The sequence below is a fragment of the Notothenia coriiceps genome, unplaced genomic scaffold (assembly GCF_000735185.1).
Source record: "Notothenia coriiceps isolate Sejong01 unplaced genomic scaffold, NC01 NC01_scaffold00033467, whole genome shotgun sequence".
In the NCBI taxonomy this organism is placed as follows: Eukaryota; Metazoa; Chordata; class Actinopteri; order Perciformes; family Nototheniidae; genus Notothenia; species Notothenia coriiceps.
The window spans coordinates 17,401-36,601 of NW_011366168.1; the positions used below are offsets into that span (position 1 = coordinate 17,401).

Genomic DNA, 19,201 nt, shown 5'->3' on the forward strand with positions numbered 1-19,201 from the left:
GATTAATTAATTTTTAAGCTGTGATTAATCTGATTAAAAATGTTAATCGTTTGACAGCCCTACTAATAACACATCATGCTGTGGGGCTGTTTTGCAGCTTCAGGCACATGGAGCCTTGTTCGGGTGCAAGGCACCATGAAAAAATAAAATTATGTTGACATTTTGAGGGATAATGTGAAAAAATCGGCTGTTAGTCTTCGCTTAGGTCGTCGCTGGGTCTTCCAACAAGACAATGACCCAAAGCGCACATCAAAATTGGTCCAACAGTTCTTAAAGGACACCAAAACCAAGGTGCTGGAGTGGACCGCACATAGCCCAGATCTTTATCCTCTTGAGAATCTGTGGTGGGTGCTCAAAGTGAATGTCCATGCTCGGAAACCACGCAATTTGGACCAGCTGGAACCATTTGCAATGGAAGAATGGGCCAAAATCCCTCTAGAGACCTGTGCCAACCTAGTCAAGAACTACTCTAAGAGGTTGCTGTCAGTTGTGGCTCAGAAAGGGTAATGGGTTGGGGGCTAATATTTTTTACCAACCCATTTTTCACTATATTTGATATAAAGCAAGCCTAAAAACTTTTTTTATGTTCCAAAATGTACCAAAAGCTACTGTACTAAACAGCACTGGTGAATGTTTGATTATATCAAGTTTTATCAATGCTGGAAACATTGGGAAGAATTTTAGGAAAATGTTCCATAACTCTGTCTGTCTATACATTAAATCAATCCAACACTCCACTCTCCAGCATGCTCATTCTTTCCACTGATAACCCAGCAGCAGATGCACTGATCTCTGACTAATAATTGTGGCCTCAACTGTATATAGAAGATAGGTACTTATTCCTGAAGCTAAATACTGGCATCTGTCTGAAGTGCAGTGTAAAAACACAGAAAAGAAAACAAGATATCCTGAGTTTAGGTAAGGACAAACTATTGGGGTTTATATGATTTGTTATATACAAATTAATGTGACCCATTAGTCATGACAAGTGATTTTGTTGTTGCGAATTACTAACAGGTGCAGGGTGAAGAATTACTGGCTTGAGTAAGTAGGCCATAGCTTGCGGTGATGCAAGTTACCTAACTGCTGTGACACACTATGCAAAATACTGTACAAACACTGTGGTTTTTCTTTATGGAAGCTCCCATTTAGCCTCATCACTCATTAATTTTAAACCAAGACAAGACCAACAATGTGACATGACATGTTTGTTGCGCATAAAGTTCATGACCTGTTTTGTGGTGGTGCTCGTTAATCCTTCTCTTTTCCATTAGCCTTTAAACATCTCTTTTGAGAAACATGTGGACTCAGTTGGGTCTGCATCCAAAACATCAAAGATCCTTGTGTTTTGTTGCCTCCATATGAGGGAGTTGGCTTCAGCAGGCACTTTTTTTTACTTTCTAATTCTACAAAAGGGTATTGCACTCTGGTTTCTTGTGTGCCAAGAACTGAGAAAGTGTGTGAGGGGCATTTGACCCCAGAGAGAAAAGACAATGTACTTTAGGCTTGTCTCCATTTGAGGGACTTCGCCAATGTTGACGCATATTGATAGCGATGACAGAGAAGTCAACATGACAGTTGCACTGGCCGCCATATGCATAAGACCCTTTGAAATTCACAAAGCTATGTCAGAGCTCCAAATACTGTATGTCACTGTCATATCTGTGAGAAAATCTACAGACCTGGATTTGACTACATCATTTACTGTTGTGAATCCAAGCTGACCACAGCTGCTGCCCTCTGGGAAAGAGCGAGCTACAGACTGTTCACAGCCATCTTTCAGGCATACAGGGGATTAAAGGGAGTGTTGACATGTGTACTCAAAAGAAAGATTATCCGTTAAGTTTTACGTTTAAAGGATAAGGCTGAAAAGACTCAAACCAGCAATGAGCTAGACGTCCCTCAAAGCTTTCAGACTTTCTTACACCGTCTGTGTCTCAGCCCTGAGTCTTTTTGCAAATCTTTAAGTGCAGCTTTCTAATGAACCATTGTCTGATTGGCTTATTGGACACATACAAAAAAAGCAATATCTAGTAGAGGCTCCTCACAATGCAGTATGTCTACCAGTTTTGACCACTTCAACCAAAATTGGGTTATAAACACAGCATATGTATGTTTTAAGAGGAATCAATCAATCAATAAATCAATCAATCAATGTTTATTTATATAGCCCAATATCACAAATATTTGTCTCAGTGGACGTCACAGTTAGTACATAATATAGGAAGGATCTAATAAATGACAATATAGAAGCAAAGACTATTTGCAAGTCTGAAAAAGACCGTAATATTTGAAGCAGAAATAAAAGGTTTCTTGAGATCCTGCGGCCCCTCGTGGTTTGGAACCTAGAGATCGGGTGAAGCAGGATTTACCTCCGGTAAGGACAAGTGTGGGACACACGCTGTGGGAACCAGTGAGTCAAGAAACCAGCATCTAGACGAGGGGAAGCCCAGCATCACTGACCTCATTACATGCAACAGACCCTTGTTAAGATGAAGCGTGATGACTCCTTTAATGTAAGACCAAGTCTCATGTCTAATGGCCCCATCATTACTGAAGAGTGTAAACAGGAGAAAACACTCCATAGAGACATGGGATTAGTCCCAGAGTAAGTGTTTGTTGTGGTTCAGGAAACCACAGGTTCATGTGTGTGTTTTATGTGTGTCTGTGTAAGAGTGTGCCATCTCTGGTAGCAGGGCTTCTTCCAACACTGTTAATGTATTTGTTGTTGTGAGGCCCAGCGTGGAATATAAGAGTTAGAGCATGTGATCGCAGGTGTTCATGCTAGCCTTGTAAAAACTTGCAACATTTATTGCAGCCAGAGGAACATTTGTTTTATCAATCAACTATGGGCTCAGACAGTCTCATAATACACACATGCAAACAGAAGGATTCAAACTTGTATTTCATGATCCACAAAAGGATTCACACTTGTGTTTTTCAATGCACACACAAATGTGTTCCGTTTCATATACATAAAATCCAAATACTGAAAAAAGTTTTAAATGTTTATTTTTGATCCTCACATATTTGTTTTCCGTTTAAAACCTCTGAACCTGCAAACACAAACCGTTTTCTGTGCACGGATCGCTGTGCATTCGTATGTGGGTTTTTTGAGACTCCCCTGACGGTCAGCCGATTCGTACTTGTAATTGTTTCTATCTATAGCCAATCAGATGTCTCCTCAATTCTAAGCCAATCACATGAGCGCGCCCCCACGAGGGTAGATTTCTTGCGTTCATGATGTAGCGCTTCATGTACGCATTTTGCGCTGTCCGGAGCTGACAGGTCCAAGGAGCCTGCCTGCAGGCGCTAATCTCAGGACACCTCCACTCAGTACATTGCCAATTTCCAAACAGGAAATGCACGCAAATACAAGCCTTTATATTATTTAGGTACAGCGCCACTTTCCGAACCATTGATGAATGCTTGTGTGTACACAGAAACGGCAGCCAAAACCGTTTTAAATGTGTGTTTCCTGTATGGCGAATACAGCTGCTTTATTTATGTCTGCATGAAGTTGTTGTGAGTGTGGAGGGAGCAGCTACAGGTTAGCTTAGCCTAATCGATCAGTGCACTACGAAGCCAGTGCTAGACAGTGACTGTCTAGCACTGGCTTCGTAGTGCACTGATCGATTAGGCTAAGCTAACCTGTAGCTGCTCCCTCCACACTCACAACAACTTCATGCAGACATAAATANATCCACACATATTTGTTTACCGTTTAAAATCCCCTGAACCTGCAAACACAACCTGCTTTCTGTGCACGGATCGCTGTGCATTCGTGTGTGGGTTTTTTGAGACTCCCCTGACGGTCAGCCGATTCGTACTTGTAATTTTTTCTATCTATAGCCAATCAGATGTCTCCTCAATTCTAAGCCAATCACATGAGCGCGCCCCCACGAGGGTATGATTTATTGCGTTCATGACACTTCATATACGCATTTTGCGCTGTCCGGTCAGCTCGCTAAACAGAAGGCGGAGCTTCAGGTGATCATGTAGAGCTGCGTGTCTCCTCGAGTTGGCAAATCCGGATCCTTTTATGGACTTGGAGTCTTATCAGTCAGTGATTGAAGAGGTCCGGATCATACGAGTCATTTGAGTCATATGAGTCAGCATCACCAAGACAGTAGAAATCCTACCGGTGAAACCGAAAAGTTGTTGCATTTCACGAGCATATTAAACTGACGTTATATTAACCTCCGCTACACAGTGCCTTCTGCTTTAATAAAAAATGTTGATCACAAAAAAAAGGGTTATTTTGTGATTTGGCAAATCTGAGTCTGCTGTCTGCTGATTCGTGCATGACGACGAGTCTGCTGGATCTCTGAATCTGCTGCTATACGGTTACGGCTCTGAGTCCCCACGAGTCTGCAGGAAGTTTCACTGATCCGCGTCCCCTCCCCTGAGCCAAACGATAACTTCTGGAAGCTACGCTACTTGCTAAAGGGTAGGCAGGCGNNNNTTCAGGGGATTTAAACGGAAAACTAATATGTGAGGATCAACAATACATATGTAAAACTTTTTTCTGTATTTGGATTTTATTTACATGTATATGAAACGGAACACATTTGTGTGTGCATTGAAAAACACAAGTGTGGATCCGGAAATACAAGTGTGAATCCTTTTGCAGATCATGAAATAAAAGTTAGAATCCTTCTGTGTTCATGTGTGTTTTATGAGACTGTTCTGAGCCCATAATCAACCATCACAAAACATATTTAGACTCAATAGAGTAAGCATTACAGGTGGTAACGCAGTTGCCCAAAAACCTCCACCTTCTCACCCATGTTGTATTTGTTTTAGTCTCGCTCTAAATACACAAGTGTCTGGACTGTGACAGATGGGCCGGTTTATGGTGAATGTCAAACTTAATTATGGTCATATTGAAGGTGCTTACTTGGGCAAAGTTAGTAGTTATGCGGTGCCGTTTAGATCAAGATGAACATGTCTTTGAAAAGTCTGCTATTTATGTCACAAAAAAACAAACATGCATCAAACCTACAGAACCCTTTAAAATAATCTTTTTTGGATTGATCTTTCAACGGGATAACCTACTTCTGAGACAAGAGCTTAACAGGTTAATTCAAATGCATTTCAAGGGTTTCAAAGTGCCTTCAAAGCTTCTTAAGCTTAACCGTTTCTTGTTGTCTCACCTACTAACGAATGTTTTCATCTCGTCTTAATGGACTCTTTTTGCTTTGGTTTGTTAGCGTGTCTAGACAGAATGCAGGGCTTTCAGTTGGCTATTGTCTGCCTGTGTACCTGGGGATGGCTGGATGGCCTCACCACATCACAGGGCTTTGTCTGCCTCAGTTTGTACTCTCATCAGAGACCAATATAATTGCCTTTCAACTCCTGTCCCCCTCTCTTCTCCTGGCTAATGTGCAGTGCGGGGGGTTGGTGGAAGGGATCTACCTGCGCTGCTGCTATGTAAAGGATAAAGCTACACTGGTCACCTGCTAACTGAGCGTGTGCAGAGAGGTTAGCAAAGGGGAAGAACAACCTGATACCTGAAATCCAACCTCAGGACATGGAACAGGAAAGGTGTCTGGTTCCAGCTAGGGCCAAAGTAATGGACATGAGTGGGGGGTAGGGGTTGTGCGTGTGTGTGTGTGTGTGTGTGTGTGTGTGTGTGTGTGTGTGTGAAGTTATTAAAGCTTTATCAACATGCAGCTGATACAACTTCCCATGCCTCACTCTTTCCCCTGACCTCTCCCCCTTATCTGACATACGCTAATGTGTGTGTGCACATGATATGGACCTGTATGTGTACATTTGGGGGTGAGTGCATTTGTGCGTCAAGGTCAAGAGAGCACTGTAAGCTATCTGTAAAGCGAAGCAGGCTGCCGCACCATGATGTCTTAAGCAGGATGCTCTTCGTGCTTGAAAGGTCTGTGAGCATTTTGGTAAATAACCCTCGAGCCTATTTCTCACATACACACGTTCACACACCTGGCCTCCATTTTACCTCCTGCCTGACGCAATCTGCACATCATGGCAGCCGCTCCTTAGATGTATCACACTTTTGTTATAGGAAGCATGGTGGCAACAGGCAAATATATCACTGGATGTTTGAATGAAAAGGAGGACATAATCAGCTGATTTAACCATTGACAGAAACCTAAACAACAACTATTTCAATAAACAAGCTACACATTTTTCATTGGCCTCCTGAACCCGTTTTTGTTTTTGGACATTTGGACGAGACAAACAAGCTACATTACAAGCTTTAGCCCCATATGTTATCCTAATATGTTTTTCATGTGAATAACAGTTGGTTATTATCAGTTTGTCTTTTGTTTTGTAGTAAGAGTTAAATAATTCAGCTACTTAAAAAGGTTGAATGTATTTGAATGACTGTTAACTGTAGAAATTAGCAGAGAGATTAAGTGCTGAGACAGGAGGAGGAGGAGGAGAAGGGTTTACAGCTACGTGTAAAGAGTTTTAAAAACAGTTTTACAGACTTAAACACCTCCCTACAGACAACATGTCTGCCCCTCCATCTAATGAACACGCCTTTGATTGGTTCTGGCATTCATCCCACCTTTAATGATGACCACTGATTGGTTACAGGCCTACTATGCTTTCAACCTTCTGCCGGGTGAAATAAACAAGAAAGCCACAAGAATCATCAATCATCAAAGACAATTATCTCTCCATATCCTCCTTTCTCAACCTAAAAAATCTCCCTCTTTCTCCCTCATGCTGTACAACTTTATTTAGTCTCTCTTTTGCTATACTTACATGTCTGGACTATGACAGATGTGGTGGTTAATGCTCAATGTCAATTCATTATGGTCACGTAAAAGGTGCTCTCTTAATACTGTGTACTTTAATGTAGTCAATTATTGCTTGGATGTTAATAGAGTTAGGCGTGGATTTACGACAAATTGCCAAGTCATGTTAGGTATATATGCCTTCAAATACATCTGCAACACAAAACAGAGGGCTTTGAAATAGTTTGACAACATTTTCTTTACTTTTTTCCTCCTCTAATTCACCCAGAGAGTTGGGTCGAAGGCGCTATAATCATTAATTTAGGTATCCGCTCGCTTTCTCTGAAACCAGAACTAATCCACCTGTTGCATTATTCACCCAGAACCAACACTCCCAGTCCCTACATCAATATTTTAGTGAAGACCATGCACCTCCCCTGGTGGCATGATCAAATAGGTAGATACGCTACATGCATGGTGGACAAAATATAGTCCACAGGGAATTTATTCCAAAATGACCAAGTTGGATACAGGTAGATATTTTCTTTCCTTATCCTTTGTACCACTTTGCTCTCTCCATATTTAGCATTAATGAGCAGTATTCAACATTTAAAACTTGCTTTATACCAAGCTATTATGTGCTTTTATTACTACATTTACAACAGATACTACAGAAGTGGAAAATATGAAGAGTATTCACATCCGAAGGAGCTCTCAAAGTCACTGAGTTCATTTCCTGCCACATGCCAGCAGGTTTACAGCCAGCCAAGTGATATCAATGATCATCCTCGCCTTGTTGAAATATCATTTGTTATCATGAGAATTAACATTCAAGTGTTGAACATTTCAGCTTTTTAGTCTCCTGTGGGGCCACATGGTAATTACTTCCATGTAGTGATTCCAATATGGAAGCTTGTTGAAGCACCGTTAGAAGAACCTGTCAGCGGTGCATTAGGACACATTTCCAAAATGTAGGTTGACTAATGAGGTCAAATTCGTTTTTTTGTCATTTAAGAATTCAAACGATTTCAATGTACAGGACATTCTTTGCCTTGTTAGCTTCTCCACTTTTGTGCCAGCCCCAGTTTAATCTATTGTAATCCTTTGACTGCCATGTTGGCTCTGTGTTTCCACTGACAGTAATAATTTATGATAAACCACATCCAACGTTAGTGATGATGTTAGTTTATTCAGAGCTTACAGAGCCAATACACAAAATAAGCATCAAATACTTCCGATCAACCCATTATTAAAAATTAACGCCTGCTGCACACACTTCCTGGAGAGTGACGGTTGTTTGTTTGACTGCAGTGCTCATTATGGCATCAGAGCTGTTGGTGTATATCTGTAAGGCAGATGTCAGAAGGTTATGTCTGTTTCACAGATGCTAGGTTGGGTGTCTAAAAACGAAAATATGGCAGCACTTTCTTTCAAATGTATAATTAGCTCTGTTATGACTTCATATTGAGTCATAACTTTCAGCATGGCCCTAAGAAACAAACTATTCCTTCTCACTGTCGCTTTTGGAGGACAGTTGTGGATGAGGAAGAACAGCAGGCCTGCATCAGACCGCCATGTGCTGTTTGTTTCCATTGTTAATGACCTGTGTAGTCTTCTGACCACAGGTGCATATATTCAGATGTATCAGATTGTCTTTTTCAAGAAATCTGTGGTTGTGATATCTTCATCCAATAATCATCTGGATGATAAACCCGGTAGGACTTAAAAAGTTCACCAAAAAAGAAAATAGTCTGCTGTATTCATGCTAATGACAAAATCCAGATCGTCAACACCACAGTTTGACAATCATGACGTAAACTCCAACCAATTTTCCCACGAAGACAGCGCTGTCTCTATTTTAATTTGTAGCATAAGGAGGGGATGTGTTCATGATTATAAACCTGCCTTTTTCAATTCAAAACCAGCATGAGGAGACCATCAGAAATACCGGAGCGTGTGAATCATAAAATAGCCTTAAATCAAAGCATCAGTCTTATTGTTCTCCGTCAGTCTCAGAACTTTCTTTGTTTATGCGATGTTCAGGTCGCGTCTCTTTGCTCTGGAGTCTGGCCTAACTTCAGGGGCCGTCTGAGAAAGAGGTGCTTACTTGTGTTTCACTTATTGCTAAACTGATCTGTGTTCTTTTTCAATTTCAGTGTGTTTAAGTGCGTTCCAATGAAGTGACAAAAGTACAGTCAGTGAGAAAGGGAACAGCTCCATTCTAAAAAGGAATGTGTTGTTTAATTTCAAATCACGGCTCTCAATTAGAAAGCTGGAACAAAATAGATCGTAATGAAAGTGCTCTGCGTTATTAAGATTGTCACTGATGTTTTGCATTCACTGAGAATGATCCATTCAGCAACTTGACCTTAACTGTAATGTATCTGTACATTATCGCAAGACCTCCCTTTTGTCTATAAGTGTTTTAATGTGTCTGTAATTAAAGTTAACTGCCAGGGCCATTTTTGCAGAGCTGGTTTGAAGACCATAATGCGTTCAAAGCCACCAGCTCAACCGCAATGAAACAATTAGGATCACTGAGCCGAACTGCTGGTCCCTAATGGCATTCTCCTCCTAGGCATGAGCAATCAAGATTTATCCAAGGCATGACCAGCGGAGCCAGAGGAGACCCTATGTCAACTCGTCTAAGCTGGAATCTGTAAAGCCGCTCACATTTACTGATCTTAAGTCTGTGTCGCTCAAGAAAAAAGATCGTAGCCATTTGCTTTCTGTGCTGACCCTGGATCAGGACCCCCACTCTGTTCGACTATGAAGTTTGGCCACAGATTCCAACAGCAGTGTAAGCCAAAACCACAAGAGAATAAGACTGACTCATTTTTTTTCAAAAAAGGAGAAAACGATTGACAAATGTGGCCACATCGTTCAAAAATAAATAAATATATTTTCATCATTAGAGAGGCACTGTTTTTGCATTGTGACCTTAATATACAGTTCTTAAAACGGTAAATATACAAATATGTATCAGCACAAGTTTATTAAGAACCATTTCTTCCACAAAAAGTATATTTTTTATTATGTTGTTTAATTAATTGATTGAAAATACTCTTTCATAAAATAATGTAAATCCATGTAGAGCTTTTTGTTACTTAGGCAAATCTAATAACATCTGAAGTAGAATCCTGTTGGGGAAGGGAAGCTCCCACATCCTTCTTAAGTAGTTCAGGGGGGAAAAAGACAAATATGCATCGAACAAATTGTTTTCTGGTGTGACAGAACATCTTTTCCCCCTCAGACGACTGACTTCCAACATCTGAGACTTGTTAGGACTGTAACACAGAACAACAAGGCTGTGGGGCGAGGCAATGAAGGGATCAGGCAGTAATTGATCAGCAATTGATAATGAGCTCAATGATTTGTGCTTACTATGACAACTGAGCAATGATTAAACCGTTTGAACATTTGAGTGCAATAAAAGGCGGGTCAGAGACATAATCTGTTTACTTGTGTGTGTATGTGTGTTGTGTGTTGTCACCCCAAATGAAAGCCACATATCCACTGACCAGATGTTTTCCTCTATCTCTTTGCAATTGCATGTCTCTTCTTCCCACTCCTTTACTCTTCCTTTGAGAGTTTCCATTATCATTGCTTTACAAGGCTCTCATTCATATAGTTGGTGTTCTGCCTTTAAACCTTATATTATACACAAAGTTAAACCTTCTAAAATAAACACTATCCTCAAGAACCCACATTTCAAATATGACTAATATTTTCAATCTTTAGTCGTCTGTAAAACAAAAAATCTCAACTATTCAATTCATCTTTTCGTCGAATATCCAAATAGCCTGTCTTTTGACAATTTAACAGTTTTTATTTTAAGATTTTTTTGGGGCCTAATATCAACGTAAGCTAAGCTCTCCTTCAGAAATAAATCTTATCGAATTATGTCTTTAAAAAATAAAATAAAATGCATGGCAGGCCATTACAACAGTTTTATAATATTGAATATATCTAATACAAATATCTAATAATTCTTACAGCAACATGAAGAACATTGTAAAGTGCTGTCTGTGGTGCTGAATTTTGTTTAGAGGTGTTAACATGTAAGATGAACCTGGACAAGTGGAACATACTTTATAGTGAATATATGGCTTCTACAGCGCTTGTTTGCCAACCCAAAGACATTCAGTCAACTAACACGTAAGAAAGAAATGCTAGCGTTTGAAAGCTGGAACTAGAATATGTTTGGTAAAGGTAAACATGATCGACTACATTGTTGGCATCCAACAGCTGTATACCTCAGTCAGAGTCACACACCTTAAAAGGGAAGGCAGTGCAAGGGGGTCGTTCATTGTAGAAATTGCTGTGTTGTTGGTGCACACCCATAATATATTCTTTGGAAATTCCTGAAAAATTGCCTGACAGATTGACACTTAGGGACTAAATGAAATTAGAAATACAGTAGAATGTGGTTATTCAAATCAGCTGCATACTCAGTTATTGCTTGGAACCACTGACTCCTGTGTCAGAGGTTCCAAGTAATAACTGAGTAAACTTATGAGAGAAGAGGCGGAGAAGAGAGGGAGATATGGCGGTTGTCTGACAATGCGAAAAGGAAATTAAACAACGCTGAAACCAGACAGCAGACCTAGATTCTTGAAAGGTGACACACGTAAGGCACAACTTCTTTCATCCAAACACTGGGAGATGTTTATCTAAAGATTAAGCTCCAAGTAAAGAAATCAATTGACAGTATATCTGTCAAAATAGCTGTGGGCTGCTTAGCTCAGAACCGCTCTGTGCCTCTTCACAGAGAAGACATGTTTGGCCTTTACCCGTAATAGGCTATGCGTCATGCAGGGTAGAAAATGTATATGTTTTTACAGCTGACACTTCAGGAGAGTATTTTTCACCAATATTAGAAGAAATCAGGAAAATTAGTCAGAGACACTTCATTGGACAGGACAGTATTTGCTCTCTGAGGGAGCAACAAGGACTCTGCTGGTGGGGGCAGTTATAAAGTTAGGTGTCAGGTTAATAATGGCCGCGTTGTACACCTGCATGAATATGATTGGATATCACAGGTCAGCTGGTAGCCGCAGAGCTGTGAATGAAGCAGACATTGTGAAGGATGAATGAAGCAGCCGAGGCCGCTAGAATAGTGGAAAGACTTCTGTGACTGCCAGAAACAATGCTACGCTTCATTTTTTATTCAAAATTGAATTGTGGACTTAAAAATAGTTTGTCTGTCAACTTTTAAACTTTCACAATAATGAATACAAAACAATTATACATATGTACACTAATAAATACTCTTTTGGTACAAACTAAAAAAGGTTCTACCTAAACGCGGTTACGTTCACAGTCTTATTTCAAGGAAATAATGCATATTTTAGACATAAAGTATGTAACAATTTAGAGCTGCCATAAGTAAAACAAATCACATTTTCAAATTAACATTAAGAACAAATTCAAACAACCTCCGGTCCTAATCGGGAGGACAGAAATATTTGAAAGATGGATTGAAAAGCTCAGCAAAAAGGAGAAAGAAATTAAGAATGGATTTATTTCAGACCTGCTCTGCTCAACTGGTGGGGGAGGAGACAGAGAAAAGAGGGAGAGGGAGGGAAAGAGAAAACGGGGTTGGAAGACCCCCCCCTTACACACACACACACACACACACACAAACACACATGTGCAGTCACACATGCACGCACACATAAATGCATCCAGCTCTTCAAAGCCAAGTGGTTTCATAGACATCCAATTACACTAAGAGATGACATGTGGGGAAAGGCAGCAGATAAATAAGGTGAAAGGAAACACAAGATTCGGTCACCTCAGAGAAACTCCAGATAACCAGAGAGCGCACGGCTGATAGAGATAGGAGGGAGGGAGAGGCAAAGGAAAGAGGGAGGGGGCCAAAGGAGAGGGAGCCGCACACTGGAGGAAAGAAGAGAGGCAACGCACTGCTCCAGCGCTCAGACTCTGAGAGGACAGAGGAGAGATACGGGAGCTCACTGACAAGACGCACAGAGAGGGGAGAAAGACTAGCTCCCGGGCTCAGTTACACACTCCAGTAACTTCAAACCAGCTCCGACAAAGAGAGAGAAGAGGAGAAGTCCAGTCTGGATTCGGTCACTTTTTTTGGTCGGCCTGCCTTGCATGGATTTCTTGGGACATTTTATGAGAAGCAGCATTAATCTTTTTTTTGTTTTTTACTTCCAGATTTTATTTATTAATTTTGTACTGAGCAGTTTGTCATCTTTTATCCAGACCTCCTCCACCTCCCTGCACTGGAGGAGATCAATGGTTTGGGACATGTGTGCGGAGCAGATTTCAGCAGTGTATATGAATGGGTTGTGTTTGTGTCTTTAGATATCAGAGTGTAGGTGTACTTTCAAACTTTTAAAAAGGGATTTTAAGTGAGTGAGTAACCAGGAGCAGAGAGCATTAGTCGTTGGAGGAGAAGGAGGAGTGTGGTGAGAGGTCTTTGAGGCGAACCCCAAGTTGTTCCCGTGGCGAGGTGATCTGAGTTATGGATGTTGACGCATTCCTGCGGCGCTTCTGAGGAATAAACAGCAACGGGGACTACAGCAGAGCCAGCCACAAAGCTGAAGGCCGCATCACCATCTCCAATAATTTTACCGATAAAGCCACATCACGTCTACCGCAGTCATTCTACCGGTTTTTAAACCTACAGTCCCAGTGAGGTTGGGGGTCCCGGGGCAGAGGAGGTGTAGGCGGTCGGTCAGGGGGAGTTTCTCCCACTCTCGCTCCCTTTCCCTGCACCCAGCTCAGCATGCCCCAGCCCCTGAGCACCTCCACAGCTCTCCCAGCTCCACTACCATGTGTAGATGGACAGTGACACAAGGTGCACCGCACGCCTGGTCCTCCACCTGCCCCCGCTACAGACCCCCCTCTCTCATCCTCTCCTTCACCTTCCTCCTCCTGCTTCTCCTGCTCGGAACCTCTTCCTCCGCACCCCTGTCCGCTTCATCACCAGACTCTGAGAAGCACCACAATGCAGCGAGAGGGGCTCCTCCTCACATCTTCATCTCACATGCGCCAACTTCCTCGTCACCCTCACCGCTGCACGCATCCTCTGCGAGGTTGCCCCGGGCGACCAATGTGTCATCGTCCTCCGCGACAGTTATCGGGCGCCACGTGCGGAGCAGCTACAACCATCTTCAAGGGGACGTGCGCAGAAGGAAACTGTTCTCCTTCCAGAAATTCTTCCTCCGCATTGATAGAAAAGGAAAAGTTAATGGCACCAAAAGTGAGGACGACCCATACAGTAAGTCGACTTTGTTACATTTCTGAATCTGTTTCAACGGTTTCTTATATTTTAAGTATTATTATTTATGTATTTTGAGACATTTCATTTATTCAGAGACTTTTTAGTTGCACCAAAAATTGACAGAGGCGCTCAAAGAGAAGTTCACATGACGTTTTCTGTTGAACATTTGTATGCCCACATGTAAGAGAACACGAGAGCAAATGATGGACTGGTTTCTTCCCACTGAGTCTCGTGTGTTTATCTGCCAAGAGAGATGATTCTGGTTTTCCACCCTGGGCAACCAAGCACATTAAGACAGGTGACTGGGCAAATGAACAAATAACAGAGCTGCGTGCTGTTCAGCCTTTTCCCCATGTGCAGAGGCGGAGTACAGAGAGTCATGAAAAAGAGGGAGCATGACAGTGGTGGAGAAGAGGGAAAAAAACTAAATGAGAAAGCCAAGAAGATAAAAAAGAGAAATGATCCACTGGAACCAATTAGAAATCGCCCAGAGAAAGTTCTTTTTCTTTGAGGAAATATCTAAAACACAGCTATTATCAGAAACCCTGGGGAGAATGAAAAGTCCATCTACTCCGTAGTGCTATTGTGCTGCAGCCATAATAGTGGTGGGAATATGCTAAGTGTGAGGTTTTATGTAAAGTAATAACCATGCAATTCCTGATCCTTTTACCGGTTGTGCATTTTGAAAGTTAAATATGATTTTAACCTTTATTTATCCTGAGAAGGGTCATTCAGCACTTATGGTCTTTAGTCAGCACCAATCACTCTCACATTCACACAGTCAAACGCTTCACAGCAGATCAAAGTCCTTCACTGTGGGGCACTGAGAATCTCTACTGGCACCAAGTTTTAAGGCACAATGTGATGTAGTGTAGCATTTCAGTAAGGACACAGTATGATCGCACGTTGAATGCAGAGATGTGGAACATGTTGTGAGATAATAGGACCGAAGGTGCATGTTAAGAATGTGCATTTGAATACAACTGAGGTATGCTTTGGTTTTTGCAGTAACTTAAATACCGAAACACCACAATAGCAACAAAGCATCTTATCTTTTCACCAGCAAATATAAACGCTTTAAAGACTTGCAAGAGTCATCATTATCGTTTATGACTGATCCAGAACAGAAAATCAGCTGTTATCATTCTGCAGTCCACAACTTTATCTTCTAGTTAAACACATCTGGAAGTTCTCCAGGACTGCCACAGGTTTCTGGTCTGTGCGCAGCTCGGCCTGAGGGCACATTGACAGTAGTTGTTGAGGGAGAACAGAACATTACTCGCACATTTACCTGTCCAGAGTTTCCTTGCCAGTTTACTGAATTAGATGGGCGACGTCCAAATCACGGGCTTATTTCTTTAAGAGTATAAAACAGTCTGCATGACGTCTGCTGTATGTGTTTGAGTCTGTCACAGCATGTCAAGTGTGGGAATGTAATATCTATAAATGGATCTTTATCTTTTGCCCATTTTTATAAACATGTAATAGGTTTGTATGCATCTCTGTGGGTCTGTACAAGCCTCTCCTGCTAAGAGCACACACACAAACCCCCACACACACACACAAAAACGCACGCACACACACGAGCACAGAGAGGCCAGTCTTGCACATGGCCTCCATATGGCAAAGCCCACTTTTATTAGGGCCAGGGCCAGTGTCGATATGTGTGAGTCGATGTGTGTGTGTGTGTGTGTGTGTGTGTGTGTGTGTGTGTGTGTGTGTGTGTGTGTGTGCCACTCAGACACCAAGGCTCTGCCAGACATGGCTGAAGGAATTTCAATTAGCGTCTCTTCCTCCCTCCCCTTGCCTGCAGTCCTATCTGACACACACATGTGCTCACACTCTTACACTTTTACACACATGCACATAAAGAGCTCAACCATTAGAGTGCAACGTGTCACTAACCATAATGGCATCAGGTCATGCCATTAGAAGCACAATCCATCAATTTCAACAGCTCTTGCCAGTTGATTGTGGCGTGAAGTAGGTGAGAACATTTCAGAGGAAAGGGCAAATCTTAAGAAGCAGGACTTGGCCGTGAAAGCAAAACCTTTCGGGTCATATTTTGTCTTGTCAGTATATCAGCACGTTGTATCGACCTGAAAGCAAGTGCAGATGTTTAACATGTTTCAGATTAAAGGAAGATGGGCCAACATTTTGTGACAAACTGGAGATTTTCAGCTTTGATGAAATAAAGTTGGACACCACGATATCTGTTTGGGTCCCTGTGCATTGACAGTATTTGCATGTGTGCAAAAGCTTGCATGTAGAGCATTTCATGCTTATGTGCAACCTCCTGTTATTTTGCATGTGCTCTACAACCTGCAGAGAACAAATTGTACCCTTCAAACTAAACCAAACAGAACATAATTGAATTGTCCTCTCCTAACTAAGAACACAAATGTAGTATTTGCCATACAAGACATGTCATCCTTTTCAGAAGTTTCAATATACTTGTTGCTTATGTTTAATGCTACAGATTACAACATTGTTCATGGTTTGCTATTCCCCAACACTAGAAGCAAATCAATTGCTTGCACACAGACTTTTGGACAAATGTGGTCTTTGGTGCAAGTTTTCTTGCCTTTATGTGCTCATTAAAAACACATGGCTACTTTGAGATGATTCAAAAATCCTCTAGATACAAAGTACTAAATACCGACATAACACAGTGTACTAAAATGTCTCCAATGTGTCCGAGCAAACTCAGGTGCTGCACATCTATAGGACGATCCAAGATGTTATTTGTCACAAATGGACTTCCACTTTATGAGAACATCAAATTGAAAGCTATTGAGGGGGCAGTTAGTGTTGTTATCATGCTCTAGTAGTCTGGTAATGTTCAGGAGGTCAGATTGCAAATGAGTGTCATTAGATGGTGTCAGAGGTGATGAAGACGTTTCAGCTCCAGCTCCGGGGTCGAGCCTCTCCTCCACGGCCGGGCCTTTCTAATCATCTTGTCAGAGCTGAGGGCAGTACATCACTCTGGGCTTTTACGACCTGTATTGTGAATGTGTGCTCACTGGTGCAAATCACAGTCATGTGACCAACGCTCATCTGTCCATCTCACCTCATAAGGGTCTTCAAAATAAGGCGCTCTAAGTGGGAATGTAGAAATCCCGTCTGGGCGTCATGTGATTAGCATTGATCCTGCCACTGACCATAAGCAACAAAACTGTGCTTGTTTACTTGCCTTGATGTCGTGCATGGACTGTCACGACTTGTTTACAAACACACGAATAAAGCAGTGAAACAAATGGACATGTGTTCACAGTTGGACCACAGACTTGTGGTCATGCTTAGCTCAATTAGTATTGAATGGTGCCAACTTGACCACATTCGGAGCTTTGATTCTTATTGTGGCCACCGGGATTGTAAAAGCTGCCACACATCCTTATTGTTAACATTAATCACCGTAGAGACATGTTACCCACTGACACAAATGAAACCAAGGCATCCAGATTTATGGAGAGTCTAATACACTGGACGTTATTCTGATTTAGAGCGGGCTTTCCATGTCCAAGCTAATTACACAGGTCCGCCCCTTCTGGTTTGACCTCTACCTATTGACCCAAGTCAGGAAGCGTTGTTAATGCAAAGGTCAGCGCTACACGTAGTGCATCACTTTTAGCTGTTCTGTTACTCTGTCATTGTTAGTTATGTGGTGTGGCACATTTCACATTCTGTCTTTAAGACTAAAAATCATTTGCATTTCCGAATAAATCTTTAGAACCAAATTCTGGTGGAGGACACTAATACTCTTTTTCAACTGTTTCCTTAATAATAATTGAAGACACATCAAGAAATGCGTGTGTCAATTGCTTCAAAAATGACTAACTAAGGCATTACATTTCAAACACAACACTTTATTTGATTTTCCACTTGTTTTAAAAATTGTTCCTAAGATTCCTGTGAGATGGAGATTTTATATTCCATATAATTGATGTTTGCAAAAGCAATATGCCCCAAGAAGTGTCGCAATCAGTCTACTTCTAATTTATGTGGATCGTAAAACTGTTTCAGGAACATTTGAACCAGGTTCTAAAATAACACAACTGCTTCTTTATCTTTCTACTCTGCATCCATAAAACTCCAATGACTCAGCAAGGATAACAACAAACCTCATTCTTCCCGGACATCTTGAAATAAGTCATGCCTTTTTTTTCAGTTTCTGTTTGTCTTCATTTCGCTGCCTTACTCGTGGGAAAAGGTAACAGTGTGGCACATAAAAGAGAGTTATGAGGAGGTTTTGGTTGCACCAGAGGTTAGTGTCAGTGTTGCCTTTCTTTCAAAGCGACTTTGACATCTTCATTGACTTTTCCAACAGCTGTAAAATAAAGCTGTGCGCAAACATATGCGCACAAGCATTTTCAGAAAATACTGAACCTATCAACAATTACTCCTAAAGCTGGCAGAGCCAAGTTTCACATCAACAATTGCATTCAGCTGTACTCTGAATACTTACAATAAACATATACTCCCTTCACACTCCCTCTGATCCTCCCTCAAACTGCGCCAACATCCATTTAGCTGATGGCTGAAACAAATAGCATATCCTGATTGGTTGTAAACAACAAGCATGGAAAACCATTTAAGGTAACGACTGAAATTAGTCTTTACTTCATCACCTTATAACATCTTAGAGGCTAAATGCTGCTGGTATACGCACAAATCATACATTTAATTCCACAAGTAGCCTTTTTGTAAAGTTTTGTTAATATCGGAAATTCAGCCAGAGTCTGGATCAAATCATGTCCGTTCTGATTAATGTCTCCTTTTACTGGAATCTACGGAGCTGACAATGTCCTGCTCAAACATTACATAATATTTTTTAGGATCTTACATAAGAGCAATGTTATTCTACTATAATGAAACCAAGCCAAATAATTGGTAAGGTTGTTGTAGACTTTGGGCAACGACAGATTGACCATTTACTTGTATTTACTGGTACATCATCTTTGACATCTTGAGGATGAAATCTCTCGTCTGATGACTCGTATCAAGCCATCATTATCTAAAGAGCGGAGAATGACAAAACCTGCATGTACTGAAACATACTTTGGGCTGTTAAGAATTGATCTGCTAACAACTTGCAGTCTTTTAATAAATATTGGAAATATAGGCTGACTCTTTGGAAACGTTCAAAGATTCCAACATGAGTTGTTACTCAAGAAATCCCCTGGCTCATATCGTGGCAAGATATGCAGCATTGCATTTTCATCCT

The 19,201-nt window shown here is 41.3% G+C and overlaps 1 protein-coding gene across 1 annotated transcript in view; it reads left to right on the forward strand.

Moving 5' to 3' along the window:
• The first annotated feature begins 411 nt into the window (after positions 1–411).
• LOC104961613 (fibroblast growth factor 5-like) overlaps positions 412–19,201 on the forward strand; it is a 29,089-nt gene continuing 10,299 nt past the window's right edge. Inside the window, exons 1-2 of the mRNA XM_010789945.1 lie at positions 412–503; positions 13,334–13,974. Coding sequence (XP_010788247.1) covers positions 412–503; positions 13,334–13,974 — 733 coding nt within the window. The remainder of the gene's footprint in view (positions 504–13,333; positions 13,975–19,201) is intronic.